The following is a 14,288-nucleotide window of genomic DNA, read 5'->3' on the forward strand; positions in this document are numbered from 1 at the left end:
AGAGAGAGAGAGAGATGAGTGCTGAATTTAAACCCACAGGTGGCCTTTAGCTGTGTATACATCCCACATGGTGTAGTACCTGACTTCTCCACGTGCTCAATACACATTTGGACAAAGTTGGGTACAGACGTGTTCTCCCTAGCACAGAGACTGGTTAAACTGCACCCAAACACCTGATCTGAAAACAGAGTGGAGAGAAGAATGAGATCGTTTTGTCCTGCCTTGGTACAATAGATTATAAAACAATCAGGGGTAGTGAATTAACGGTGTGTAACCTTTGATGTAGCCCTTGTCTCGGACAGCCTGTAACGTGGGTCTACGTGTGAGGAATTTCTTCAGCTTCACCCTGGTCTTCTTCTGATCTGAGGATTCCATACTATTAGAACTCTTCATGACTGCACACAGGAACACACACACACACACACACAACATTCTGTGAGGTGGAGCAGAGTGCATGCGGTGGGAGGGCTTGCAAATATGCCAGTGAGTGTGTCCATCTCCATCACCATCACCATCTCAATCACCACCATCTCCACCACCACCACCACCATCACCATCTCCATCTCCACCAGCACCACCACCACCACCATCACCTTTGCTTTTCTTCAGCTCTCTGTGCTCTTGTTTTTCAGTCCCCGGAGACTCGGGCATGTCCTCTTCAATAGCTTCGTCTGACTCCCATGCCTACAAACACAGAGCAGAGATGCACACACACACACGCACACACACACACACACACACACACACACACACAATGAGGAACAGCAATGAGAGACTGAAGAATTTGTCTGCTGTATCATTTGTGGAAAGAATTCATGTTAATACGCAGTATAGCCCATAGCCTAAGCCACAGAGTAACACTTTTGTGTAACTGAATGTGTGTGTGAGAGAGAGAGAGAGAGAGAGAGAGAGAGAGAGAGAGACTCACATGTGTATTGATGGTCTCAATGAGAGTCTTGTACCAGTCGGTTATGACGCTGTCTATCTCAGACTGAATCAGCAGATCAGTGCCCTGACGTGTCTTTAGCTGGAGTTATGAGGTCCAGTAAGGTCATCAGACATCATCATGGGGAAACAACTTTAATGAGTTTAAAATGTCGCCCCCATTGTTAAACTGCTTCAGTGGCTCAAGCGTTTACCTCAAGAACGTGTTTCTTGCTGGACTTGTCCTTGGAAGCCCATTCCACAGAACCACCACGGAGGTCCACTGTGAACTCCGGCTTAGACTGGTTTCCTCCAAACTTCCAAGAGAAAACAGAGGCATGTAAACATTCTGCACAAGGACAAGCTGATAAACTCCTTGATCCTCCAAGAAGAGTCACCAGATATTAAAATTACACTACTTAACATCTCGTCCATGTGGGTTAAGGCTTTGTTATTGAAACAGGTTATGACCACAACACGCGTCACGTGCCTGTTAGTTTTAGATTACTGTATAAGGAAGGACTAATAAATATAACTGTTAGATCAAGTTTCTTGTTTACAAACTCTGACATAACCGATGTCCACACACTCAAATATCTGGCTGCATAATTTGTTGATCTAGAAGATTTAGCTCATGTGCTACATGGGCCAGTGGCCTTCAGACATGTTCATATCTGCAAAGCACAAGCCAGGCTCTTCTCCTACTTTACAAACGTATCACTAGACTTCAAACTAGCTGTTTAACATGCAAAAGCATCCTCACGGAATGAGGATGTATGGTCCGGTGTATGGTTCAGGGTCAGGGGAAGGGTTCAGTGTATGGGTCAGTTCACCCCGTTATGTGTCACAGGTAGAATGCATGCCAAAGCACTGATTTCTCAGACATTACCGGTAGCCACTAACCCAAAGAGAACAAATAAGTTCATAAGGCATCTAACTTTCGCACGAGCAAAAATTCAGCAGACGGGAGGGTGAAACATGTCAGACAAGCAGGAGAAAGACATGCACAGCCGGTGTGATCAGGAAGCCCATAAGAGGTCTTAGAACAGCTTCAAGCCTTAGAACAGTTTTTAGTGTTGACTTTTGATAGTCCAATTGTTTTCTTAATTCTTAAATTAAGATTTACAATTCGTAATAGGTTCTCAGTTCAATATACACATGTTAACGCTACTTTGTTCAAATACAGAACCGTTCTAAAATCTACTTCTAGGCTTCCTGCGTGGAGAGTCGCCGACACATACAGAGTAAGGTTGGCCACGCCCAAAGTGCTTAAAGGAGACCGCAGGGCGGGGCTTAACTGAACGCTTCCAATTGCTTAGCAACGAGAGGAGGAGCTCAGGGAATGAGCCATTGCGGTAGTACGACTTTGAGGGAAGACAAGGAAGGAAGAGCAGAAAAGAAAAGGAGAGGGGGGGGGGGGGAGAGAGAGAGAGAAAGAGAGGAGAGAGAGATGATGCATGAACAGATTCATGGTAACAACACACAGACAGAAGGAAAAAAAATGGACAAGTGAAATCATACGCAATGCCTAACTCAAGGAGACTGAAGTCTAACTCAGGAAGTAAAGGCAGGACTGAGGCCTAACTCAGGAAGTAAAGGCGGGACTGAGGCCTAACTCAGGAAGTAAAGGCGGGACTGAGGCCTAACTCAGGAAGTAAAGGCGGGACTGAGGCCTAACTCAGGAAGTAAAGGCGGGACTGAGGCCTAACTCAGGCAAGTAAACTCAAGACTAACTGTAGTTTCAGACCAACTTGGTTCCAGTTCAAAGGCTGTAGTCACTGCATACATTTGACTACACCTCACCCAGTTCAAGCAGACTGAACTCGAAATGGTGACACACATCACTTCCACAGCAGAGCCAGTGGACTGACACAGTACAGGAGAACGTGTTCACCAGGGCGCTGAGAGAGCAGCCGGAGAAACGAGGGCTCACTCAGGGAGCGAGAAGTCCAACGTACCCAGCTGGTAGCGCTGGTCTGGCACTTGGCGAAAAGCAGCGTGGAACCCTGCAGAATGGTCCAGGAGGAGGTCCAGTTCTTCCTGCAGGTGAGAGGAGAGGGCAGGTGAGAGGAGAGGGCAGGTGAGAGGAGAGTGCAGGTGAGAGGAGAGGGCAGGTGAGAGGAGAGGGCAGGTGAGAGGAGAGGGCAGGTGAGAGGAGAGTGCAGGTGAGAGGAGAGGGCAGGTGAGAGGAGAGGGCAGGTGAGAGGAGAGGGCAGGTGAGAGGAGAGGGCAGGTGAGAGGAGAGTGCAGGTGAGAGGAGAGTGCAGGTGAGAGGAGAGTGCAGGTGAGAGGAGAGTGCAGGTGAGAGGAGAGTGCAGGTGAGAGGAGAGGGCAGGTGGGAGGAGAGTGCAGGTGAGAGGAGAGTGCAGGTGAGAGGAGAGTGCAGGTGAGAGGAGAGGGCAGGTGAGAGGAGAGTGCAGGTGAGAGGAGAGGGCAGGTGGGAGGAGAGTGCAGGTGGGAGGAGAGGGCAGGTGAGAGGAGAGTGCAGGTGGGAGGAGAGGGCAGGTGAGAGGAGAGGGCAGGTGAGAGGAGAGTGCAGGTGAGAGGAGAGGGCAGGTGAGAGGAGAGGGCAGGTGAGAGGAGAGTGCAGGTGAGAGGAGAGGGCAGGTGAGAGGAGAGGGCAGGTGAGAGGAGAGGGCAGGTGAGAGGAGAGGGCAGGTGAGAGGAGAGGGCAGGTGAGAGGAGAGGGCAGGTGAGAGGAGAGGGCAGGTGGGAGGAGAGGGCAGGTGAGAGGAGAGGGCAGGTGAGAGGAGAGGGCAGGTGGGAGGAGAGGGCAGGTGAGAGGAGAGGGCAGGTGAGAGGAGAGTGCAGGTGAGAGGAGAGTGCAGGTGAGAGGAGAGTGCAGGTGAGAGGAGAGGGCAGGTGAGAGGAGAGGGCAGGTGAGAGGAGAGTGCAGGTGAGAGGAGAGGGCAGGTGAGAGGAGAGGGCAGGTGAGAGGAGAGGGCAGGTGAGAGGAGAGGGCAGGTGAGAGGAGAGGGCAGGTGAGAGGAGAGGGCAGGTGAGAGGAGAGGGCAGGTGAGAGGAGAGGGCAGGTGAGAGGAGAGGGCAGGTGAGAGGAGAGGGCAGGTGAGAGGAGAGGGCAGGTGGGAGGAGAGTGCAGGTGGGAGGAGAGGGCAGGTGAGAGGAGAGGGCAGGTGAGAGGAGAGGGCAGGTGGGAGGAGAGGGCAGGTGAGAGGAGAGTGCAGGTGAGTTCTTTCCCCCCACGGAACATGAAAATAAAGGGCTTGACCTGCCCGTCCTGCCGAAACATTTATTTGCACATCGATTTCTTTTTGAAAAATTCTTTTTTAATATCATTAATCATCATCAGTATTGTCATCAGTAAATTTCATCAGAGACTCAAGTACATATCATTCAATCTTTGCCTGTAAATCACAGTGCTACTGTATATATGTATCAACACATTTGAATATTTGAATTGTTTGGTGGTGAAGACAGTTATCACAAGCTTCAGAATGGTGTGCAGCTTGGAAGTGCAATAAGTGTTATTCAGCTCATTACTGAACACACAATACCGCTTTCAAACTGTATTCTTTCTTGTATGAGCCAACATAAGGTCAAACTGTCAATGATCATGAAGTCAACTGCCATATTTATGCAAATTATATGCACATACATACATACATGGTGATTCAAACTATTTAAAATTATTGACCATTAATTCCTGAAAATAAAGAAAACCTTAAAAATATTTAAGGTAGTAAAGAGAAAGCAGAACAAAATTAAAATTATTCAAATATTTAATACTGCCTAGAATTACATTTTCTATGTATTAATGTATTAATTATTAGGATTACACATTTTACTTAATTGCATTCAATGCCTTGTTCAGTCTAACACAATTCCAATCCCAGTACCAGCACTCACAGAAGTGTCAGTGTGGCAGAGGCAGACAGTACCTGACTTTCTTCCCGTTCTCAGTGATCTTGGTGACGTTGAGGACTCCACACTTCTCTGAAGGCTGACGGAGGAAAAACAAAACTCAGTCAAGACAGGAGCAGTGGAGTCCATCCAGCGCCGCTAACGCCAACCGCCCCACCCAGCGCCGCTAACGCCAACCGCCCCACCCAGCGCCGCTAACGCCAACCGCCCCACCCAGCGCCGCTAACGCCACCCGCCCCACCCAGCGCCGCTAACGCCAACCGCCCCACCCAGCGCCGCTAACGCCAACCGCCCCACCCAGCGCCGCTAACGCCACCCGCCCCACCCAGCGCCGCTAACGCCACCCCGCCCCACCCAGCGCCGCTAACGCCAACCGCCCCACCCAGCGCCGCTAACGCCGCCCGCCCCACCCAGCGCCGCTAACGCCGCCCGCCCCACCCAGCACCGTTAGCGGCGCTGCCCCACCCAGCGCCGCTAACGCCAACCGCCCCACCCAGCGCCGCTAACGCCGCCCGCCCCACCCAGCGCCGCTAACGCCGCCCGCCCCACCCAGCACCGTTAGCGGCGCTGCCCCACCCAGCGCCGCTAACGCCAACCGCCCCACCCAGCGCCGCTAACGCCACCCGCCCCACCCAGCGCCGCTAACGCCAACCGCCCCACCCAGCGCCGCTAACGCCACCCCGCCCCACCCAGCGCCGCTAACGCCAACCGCCCCACCCAGCGCCGCTAACGCCAACCGCCCCATCCAGCGCCGCTAACGCCACCCGCCCCACCCAGCGCCGCTAATGCCAACCGCCCCATGCAGTTACGCCAGCGCTGCCTTCCCCAGACACTGCAGCCCATGCAGGAATGTGATTAAAGGAATCAAACAACCTCAAAAATCAGAGTTGAACCGTCACATTTGGGCAGTCGAATCCCACATTATTTATCTCAATGGAAATATTTAAAAACAGTCCATGGTGGCTCAAGCTAAAGAGGTTTATTTTAATTAGTAAAACAATCCTCCCCTTTGCATTTTGCCCCTTCAGTACAAAGTGATTGTATTAATATCTACAAATCCAGAAGGAGCACCAATTTACACAGAGGCGTCCATTTTGAGAACCTCTCACATCTCAATGTACATGCACTCACACACACACACACACACACACACACACACACACACACACACACACACACACACCCATTCTTACATCTCAATGTACATGCGCACACAAGCACGCATGCAGCCACGCATGCAGGGTGTAAGTGAGGATGACGTCAAACAGCTTAATAACACACACACACACACACACACACATATACTAACTGTAGAGGGGTGTTTAGGAGAGGAGGGACAGGAGTCAGGGGAGTTGTGTTTGGAGGTCCCAGACTCCTACAAAACAAAAACAGCAAAGAGACAACATGGTTAGTGCAGTGGAGGAGGAGAGATGGACTGGAGGAGTGATGTGAATGGGGTCAGTCTGAAGGAAAGGTCTACATGGTCTACTACAGTCTGGACAAAGGTCTACATGGTCTACTACAGTCTGAACAAAGGTCTACATGGTCTACTACAGTCTGAACAAAGGTCTACATGGTCTACTACAGTCTGAACAAAGGTCTACATGGTCTACTACAGTCTGAAGGAAAGGTCTACATGGTCTACTACAGTCTGGACAAAGGTCTACATGGTCTACTACAGTCTGAACAAAGGTCTACATGGTCTACTACAGTCTGAACAAATGTCTACATGGTCTACTACAGTCTGGACAAAGGTCTACATGGTCTACTACAGTCTGAAGGAAAGGTCTACATGGTCTACTACAGTCTGAACAAATGTCTACATGGTCTACTACAGTCTGAACAAATGTCTACATGGTTTACTACAGTCTGGAGTCACATCCTATCTACATTTTAGTAGTAGTAAGTAGAAGACAGGAACAAGACAGCTTCAGACTAATTATGCAGTTAGTGTAATCTACATGATTTAATATTAATAAAGCATTGCACACACACACACACACACACACACACACACACACACACACACACACACACACAAAGCGTGCATTTTACATTCTGACCAGAATGTGGGTGTTCTAGCTCTCCAATTTTCTTAAAAGCTGTGGGACTAAAATCAGACATAAATCTGATTGGTCAAAGCTCAAGGGGTCGAGGCACTAACTTGATATCTGTCCAGTGACAGGCCAAAAGCCCTGGACAGGCGCTCAGCAGTAACCCTTCTACTTTTGAATGACAGCTGTAAGAGAATAGCAGTGTAGATGACTTCATTGTCGCTACTTTATCAAGTTTAGTTCCACACACTAAACCTGTTACTTTTTTCATACTGAAGATGTTTTGGTATCTCTGCAATGACAACCAAATGGGCAAAACGCACATCAAAACGCAAAATGCAATTCATCTTGAAAAAACCTAACATAGGACACTGACAGATGCCCCGAGTTCATCACCTGATCACTTCAACATTCTCTTTGACATTTTTCTGGGTGCCATTTTCTCCCCTGTCCCACTGGAACTGTGTGGACCGCCACCCTGTGTCACACTGCCATCCTCTATAACTGGAGCAGGACCACGGACAGCGCCGTAGCTCTGCTCTGAAGGCCACAGCAGGAGGGGGTGGGTCATAGCGCATGGCCACTCCCACTCGCGGCTGATGGTAACACGAGCAATCTGCTGCACCACCTTAGATGCAAACACACTGTGGAGTACCAGGAGTTCACGGAACTAAAAGCAGTGCCTTCTACATCATCAGGTAAAACTGACAGGGTTAAAGGACGGGCGAGTCAGACGTCACTTCTTGAAGCGTTTGCTAAGGGTGGATCGAGATAACCAACTCCATAACACATCATATAGCCAAAGACATGGTTCCGACCAGCGTGGTCGAGAAAGACGGATTCAGGGCAATGAGTAAGATGCTCAATCCCAGATACGACATCCCAAGTCTGAAATACTTTAGTGAAATAGTGATACCCACGAATACAGAGGGAAGATACAAGCAGATGTGCAGGTCCCCGTTATTCGATGACTGCAGATTTGTGGCCAAGTCGCACAATGGAACCGTATTTGAGCTTGACAATTCATTATATAAACGATGACTGGCATGTATTTATTTGTTTAAATATTAGCACGTTATTTAATTAAAGGTAAGATATTTGGGACTTTTCAGTACAATACAACCATTGACAAACAGCCCTGGCTACTTTGTCTAAACACCTCTTATATGTTGTATATTAACAAACTGGTGTGCAATTTATATTACGTGTAGCTGGTTTACATAAGTTGTATAAACCTACAGTTTTGATGTCTGAAGAATGTGTTAAATAAAAGGTTTTACATTTTTACTGCAACTGTCATTCTATATGATTCATTCACTACTTTAGTGCTACCATTTGAAAACTGATCATGTGGGGCCATGCAAATCTGTATTACATGTAATACTTAGGTGGAGACATTCTTCTAACAGTGGAACAGGGTACTCTTAACCACTATACTGCAGTAATTCTTCTCGCAATCAATGCAGTTAACACAATCGATATATCAGTGAAACCGATATCATTTTGAATAATATCGTGATATAGAATTTTGGCCATACCGCCCAGCACTACACACCTGGAAACTGAGCTTTTGGGTCCACGCAATGGACAGCTGTTCAGAGCTGATCTGGGGTCAGGCTACCAAACATCAATGCTCATCACAGTGCGCCAGTATCCAGACAACCAACAACCTACATGGGCAACTGAGGGAATCTGAATCTACAGTGTGGCGAGCATCACAGGGAGGAGCAGTGAAGGTGCCTAACTGGCTGTTTTGGGTGGCATGCTGGGATTGAGAGTAACAGGCTGGAGGAGAGTGCATGAGAAGCACATTCAACAAAACATCATCCAGCAAGACCAAATCAAATGAGTGTGACCTACGAGCTGGGCCTATTTCTGACTTCCTTGAGTCCAGCCTCAGCACGGTAAACAGTAACATCAGACACCCCCCCGATTCACTACTGCAGTCTCTGACAACTGCTTATAATCAAGACACCGGAGCAAAAAGAATAAAAGCCAGCACAGGTGCACAGGTGATGGTCTTGCTAATCATATGTGCATGGGCTCACCTTGTCACTAAGGTCTAGTGCACAGGTACTGTATCTCCACTTGGTCAGCACAATAGGGTCTGGCTGCTTCCTTTCTAGGCTGTGGCTTTTAGGAGCATCTCCTGAGTTTGGGGGAGAGAGATTGTACTGTTGGGGGGGGGGGGGAGAGAGAGAGAGAGAGAGTTATTACAAAATGAGAGTAAAACAGAACAACAGAATGTAGAATTGTAAGAGAGTGAGTGGGAAATCAGAGACCCGGATATGTCAAAACAACAAAAACGTAAAAGCACAAAACAACCTGACCAATAACAAACTGTTAATCAATTCTGGAAATAGACGGATGAAGCAAGAAATTAGAACCCTAGACGCGCCACTGCCTCCCTCAGAACCCTAGACGCGCCGCCGCCTCCCTCAGAACCCTAGACGCGCCGCCGCCTCCCCTAGAACCCTAGACGTGCCGCCGCCTCCCCTAGAACCCTAGACGTGCCGCCGCCTCCCCTAGAACCCTAGACGCGCCGCCGCCTCCCCTAGAACCCTAGACGCGCCGCCGCCTCCCCTAGAACCCTAGACGCACCACCTCCCCTAGAACCCTAGACGCGCCGCCGCCTCCCCTAGAACCCTAGACGCACCACCTCCCCTAGAACCCTAGACGCGCCGCCGCCTCCCCTAGAACCCTAGACGCACCACCTCCCCTAGAACCCTAGACGCACCACCTCCCTCAGAACCCTAGAGGTGCTACCTCCACTTTATGCTGGCCACAACACTACGAGTGTGTTCCTCCTCCATCCCAACCCCAGCCCTCCTTCATGGTCCCTCCTGCGTGGCCCCTGAGGCGTGATGAGATGTGCCAATGTATCTGAGCTATTAACTAGATTACAGGGGGAACAAATCTAGAGGACTAGATTTTTGATGGGATAAAATCCTGTGCAGAACAGAGACAACAGACCACAGTGGACAGACATGAACAGTTAGCCGTATTATGTGTGTGTGTGTGTGTGTGTGTGTGTTCTCTTACTCTAGGGAGCTCCCACTCTGAGCGGGACCCATCAGCGGTGTAATAGTACGGCCTGCCCTGCTTGTCCACGTGCTTAATCCACTGCATCAGAACAGCAATCACACTCAGAATGAGGAATGATTAAACAAACCAATGCAGATGACTCACAGTTCATTAGCGCTGGGGACTAAATCTAAATGTCTGATCTACTACATCCAAAAAGAAGGGACTTGCACCTTCTCGTTGTTGTATTCACACACATAAAGCGTGTGACCATATTCATCCAGTTCTTCAGACCAGCCTCTAGGGGGCGATCCATACTGACTGTCAGACTGACTGGAGTGTGTGCTGGGGCAGTTCTCCTCAGACGACAGAGGCTGAGGAAGAGACGGTGGGGAGAAAAAAGAAGGAGAGAGGCTAATCAGCTAAAAATTGTTAACTAGTTAACTACACAAAACTAAATGAGGAGCAGTACAGTCGGGACTAGGTATAAAGTAGGATACTCCTTAGCTATGTACACCTAGTTACATGTCACTTTAGACTACCTACACAACGCCATCTATATACACCTACCTATATAACCCAATACAAGTGACAGCTTTGCTATTACAGTTATTAACCCCAAGATGGCAGTGTTTTACTATAAATACTCTGGGACAATACTCTATGAAGATGCATTTTCTTGCAATTCAGATGACCAGTGTAGAAACATGCATGCATACACCAACACCCATGCACCCCCCCTCCCTCTCTCCCCCTCTCTCTCTCTCTCCCTCCCTCTCTCATTAACCAGGAGACACCTTGTCTTCCATCTCTGTTATACACTCATACAAACTAACCCTAGCACTCTGAAGCCATAGAAATAACTTTGAGGAACTTCTCAGGCATGTATCAATTATGACATGTATGAACATTGATTCTCACACACAGCACACACACACACACACACACACACACACACACACACACACACGCTAGAAGATAGGTCAGTTACAGTTGGGTAAATTTTAAATATCTAAATAGGGTTTCCAAAGGATTAAATATAGAATAGGGACCTACTTCAACCCTGGCCTAGATAAAACTCAAGATCTTCTCTCCGTGCGCACTCTAACTTTTAGACAGTAGTGAGCTCACAAAATGAAGAGGGTTGGCGTAAACAGCTTAGAGAACAAGGCAGGCCGATACCACCCTGCCCACGACGACACTGATGCAGCTTCACACAATATCCGCATTGTATGGCCGACGCAACGATGACGCCACTACACATCACGCCTGCATATTACTTAGAGGAAGCAGTTCTACACGTCTACAGTCCTCTGTGTGTGTGTGTGTGTGTGTGTGTGTGTGTGTGTGTGTGTGTGTGTGTGTGTTTAAGGGTATGACCAAAATGTGTGTACTTCTGACTGAACTGGTGTGTGCCAAGAGTCCAGATTCACTCCCGCATGGAGACACTTGACTCGCATGTGTTAGATCAACGGTGGAGAGGTCCTTCACCAAATACCACCCAGTGTACTACGGAGCCCACAGCAGAGGCCAAACTAAGCTCTTAAAAGTCGTGACAGCAGTTGGTGTTTACTACTAAAACCATTAGTTAAGGCATTTTGTGAAAGCATTTAAAATGTGATTAAGTATTTCAGATGTTTGGTGGCAAATGCTGAACATAAATCATGATGAAGCCAGTGTAGGACGTCAGAGAAGGGGCCGCACTTCACTGCTGATCATGTTGGACTTCCCCAAATGAGATGTTTTCACCTGTTCTCCCATAGTGACCGTTAATAAGAACTCGCTAACCAAACTGTAGTGAATATAGTTTATGTTGTCCATCGTGTGAACCATCAAAATGTGTGTGAGAGAGAGAGAGAGAGAGAGTGTGTCACCTCCATGTCAGTGTGGGTGGTGTCCCCGCGCCCCCCGTGGTGCTCTCGTGAGCGGGGGGGTTTCCAGGTCCTCTCCTGTGTGCTGCGGTTGTAGTAGTAATGCCTCCCACTCACATCCTTGTGGGTCTCCCAGTCCCCCAGTGTGTGCACAGGTGAGGAGGAGGGCACAGGGGGCAGTGAGGACTGGGACAGCTTCAGCTCCTGCAGGTTGGCGTAGACTGGAGACGAGGAGTAACCCTGTCCACTGGGGGACACCGTCTGAGGGACAGAGGGAGGGCAGTTAGGTCTCTAGAAGCAGGTCACGCCAGAAGCCAGTCAAGAAAGATTTTAAAATGGCATTTTAATTCACTTATGCGCGTGTGTGTGTGTGTGTGTGTGTGTGTGTGTGTGTGTGTGTGGTGTGTGTGTGGTGTGTGTAATGAAAACCAGAGTGTAAAACAAATCAGGACCACAGAGCCATAGTTGCTGTATGTATGATGTTTATGGGCTTTACAAATGCAAACTGTTCCTGAACACTGAATGGGGTTTGGGAGCAATGCACAAGTTTGGCTGTGATCTGGCCAAGGAATGTGGGCTAATTCTGATGCTGCAGGAGGCTACATCCCACCAAGGTTGGCTGAAAGTGAGAGAAATGGGGAAAGAAAAACTATGCAAGAAACACATGAGAAAAAGAATTGAAAGAAAGAAGGAAAGAAAGAGGAAACATACCAACTTCACGTGATCCGTGAGGAGCCGACTGTGCAGGTGACAAAATTCTCCACCTTATCCGCCTTGAAACAATTACTGCAGTCCCCATGTCTGTCAAAGGTAATTGTTCCTCACTTAAGTGTGGTATAAACCCGTCTGACGCGCACCAGTGAAACAAGACCACGTTGCCTTTTTGCATATTGCGCTTATCGTCTGAAACGTGACGCCGATATTCCACTATAAGAACTGAGGGAGAGAAACTAAAGGGCCTAAAATGTTGCAGCCTGGCAACAGGAAGGAAGTGTGGGATAGGAGAGGAAGTGCTGCCATGGAAACCAGCCATCACCCAGAGACCCTGCTCTGACATCACCCAGAGACTTCAGCAGTGTGTCCATCTGCATCTGGAGTGGACGCGTTCGTTCCGTCCAGAAGTGGGTTACCTCGTCACAGGACTAAACACATATGAAACCCTTCACTGCCAACAAGGGACTGAGTCACATTTAAGCAGCTGCACAGGGAATGCAGTGTTCAACAGTGACATTATGGGCTGTAATGAAAGTTAAAAGTTTTATTTCAGCGGTAACGGACAGTAGGAAGAACGGCACACAGTCGGCCCTTTTGTGTCAGAACAGCCCTCGGACTCCAGAAGTGTGGCGAGCAAGGATGTAAGCACACCGAAGCCAGAACGCCGAACCATCAACAGGTCCATGAGGAGGAAGATGGAGGGAAATGAGAGGGCTGAGGACCAGATAAGGGATGCCCGGGTCTTTAGCTTGGTCTATCTGCGATATGGTTCAGGGTCAGTCTCTCTCTCTCTCTCTCTCTCTGTGTTTCGCATGTGCGTGTGTCAGTATTTGTTTATGTGTCTGGGAAATCAGGAAAACCAAAATGAAAGGCAGCCAGTGTCTGCTTAAAGGCAGACGTGAGAGATGTGAGCTGTGCGTGAGAATGATTTGGTGAGTGTCTGCATCTGCGTGGAAGAGGAGAGAGAGAGACCAGAGACAGGGAGGACGTCCATAATCACAAACAGCCCCTTATCCCGTCCCATGGAAAAAGCCTTGGCCCAGGCATTTCTGGCAGGTGGCATTTTCTGAGAAGAAGGATGCATCTGAACCCAGACCGCTCCCACACGGAAACACATGGGGCTTCCTGTCATACTGAAACAACAAACGAGCTTTCATGGAGGACTCCGAGCTCAGTCCTTCAGTATACCAGATGACTCCTGAGTTCCAGAAGAGATTCCTGACCTTCCGTTTCTGATCTACCTCCCCTCACAGGGACACACAGGCTTCATGCTTTGCATTTCAATAGACATATTGGGGGAGGTTTTCTTTTTATTTCTGCTTTCCATACACCTCATATCTACTGTTTTTATTGCCATAACCCATGAATGCTTTGCTCATTGCAGTCATTGGAGTATTTTATAGCATGGATTACATGCAGGAACTTCATCATCTATCCATCAGTCCAAATAATTATGCTCCTGTCTCAGTGCTGCAGTCAGTCAAACCTCCCCCAGCACAGCAGGGCACGAGGGTACCCTCCTCTGTAGGGCACGAGGGTACCCTCCTATGTAGGGCACAAGGGTACCCTGCTCTGTAGGGCACAAGGGTACCCTCCTCTGTTTACTGACCCAAGTCATCCATAAATGATACTGGCCTGTGTATGTTCTGGCTGAAGAATGTCATGAAGCCCAACATGTCTCATTTCTGTCTATAGAAAAGCGTAGGACAGTTTCCTCAAACGGCCACTAGGGGTCTATAAGCATCTACTGAAACTTCAATAGGAGGACTTGCATAAAGACGGTGACACAGTAGATTCCTCACCCTCCCTGGCCCTCCCA

The 14,288-nt window shown here is 48.8% G+C and overlaps 1 protein-coding gene across 6 annotated transcripts in view; it reads right to left on the reverse strand.

The window, feature by feature from the left end:
• The window catches only part of arhgap12b (Rho GTPase activating protein 12b), a 42,911-nt gene that overhangs the window by 5,647 nt on the left and 22,976 nt on the right, over nucleotides 1–14,288 (reverse strand). Inside the window, exons 3-16 of one of the 6 annotated variants that reach the window (XM_076999598.1) lie at nucleotides 11,759–12,016; nucleotides 10,118–10,258; nucleotides 9,903–9,983; nucleotides 8,909–9,034; nucleotides 6,971–7,045; nucleotides 6,116–6,181; nucleotides 4,824–4,885; nucleotides 2,883–2,964; nucleotides 2,166–2,288; nucleotides 1,140–1,241; nucleotides 929–1,027; nucleotides 594–684; nucleotides 276–395; nucleotides 80–178 (exon numbers count right to left, since the gene is read on the reverse strand). In XM_076999598.1, coding sequence (XP_076855713.1) covers nucleotides 80–178; nucleotides 276–395; nucleotides 594–684; nucleotides 929–1,027; nucleotides 1,140–1,241; nucleotides 2,166–2,288; nucleotides 2,883–2,964; nucleotides 4,824–4,885; nucleotides 6,116–6,181; nucleotides 6,971–7,045; nucleotides 8,909–9,034; nucleotides 9,903–9,983; nucleotides 10,118–10,258; nucleotides 11,759–12,016 — 1,525 coding nt within the window. The remainder of the gene's footprint in view (nucleotides 1–79; nucleotides 179–275; nucleotides 396–593; nucleotides 685–928; nucleotides 1,028–1,139; nucleotides 1,242–2,165; nucleotides 2,289–2,882; nucleotides 2,965–4,823; nucleotides 4,886–6,115; nucleotides 6,182–6,970; nucleotides 7,046–8,908; nucleotides 9,035–9,902; nucleotides 9,984–10,117; nucleotides 10,259–11,758; nucleotides 12,017–14,288) is intronic. The other 5 variants (XM_076999599.1, XM_076999600.1, XM_076999601.1 and 2 more) reach the window with 5 other exon arrangements.

This window comes from Brachyhypopomus gauderio, chromosome 3 (assembly GCF_052324685.1).
Source record: "Brachyhypopomus gauderio isolate BG-103 chromosome 3, BGAUD_0.2, whole genome shotgun sequence".
Lineage (NCBI taxonomy): Eukaryota > Metazoa > Chordata > Actinopteri > Gymnotiformes > Hypopomidae > Brachyhypopomus > Brachyhypopomus gauderio.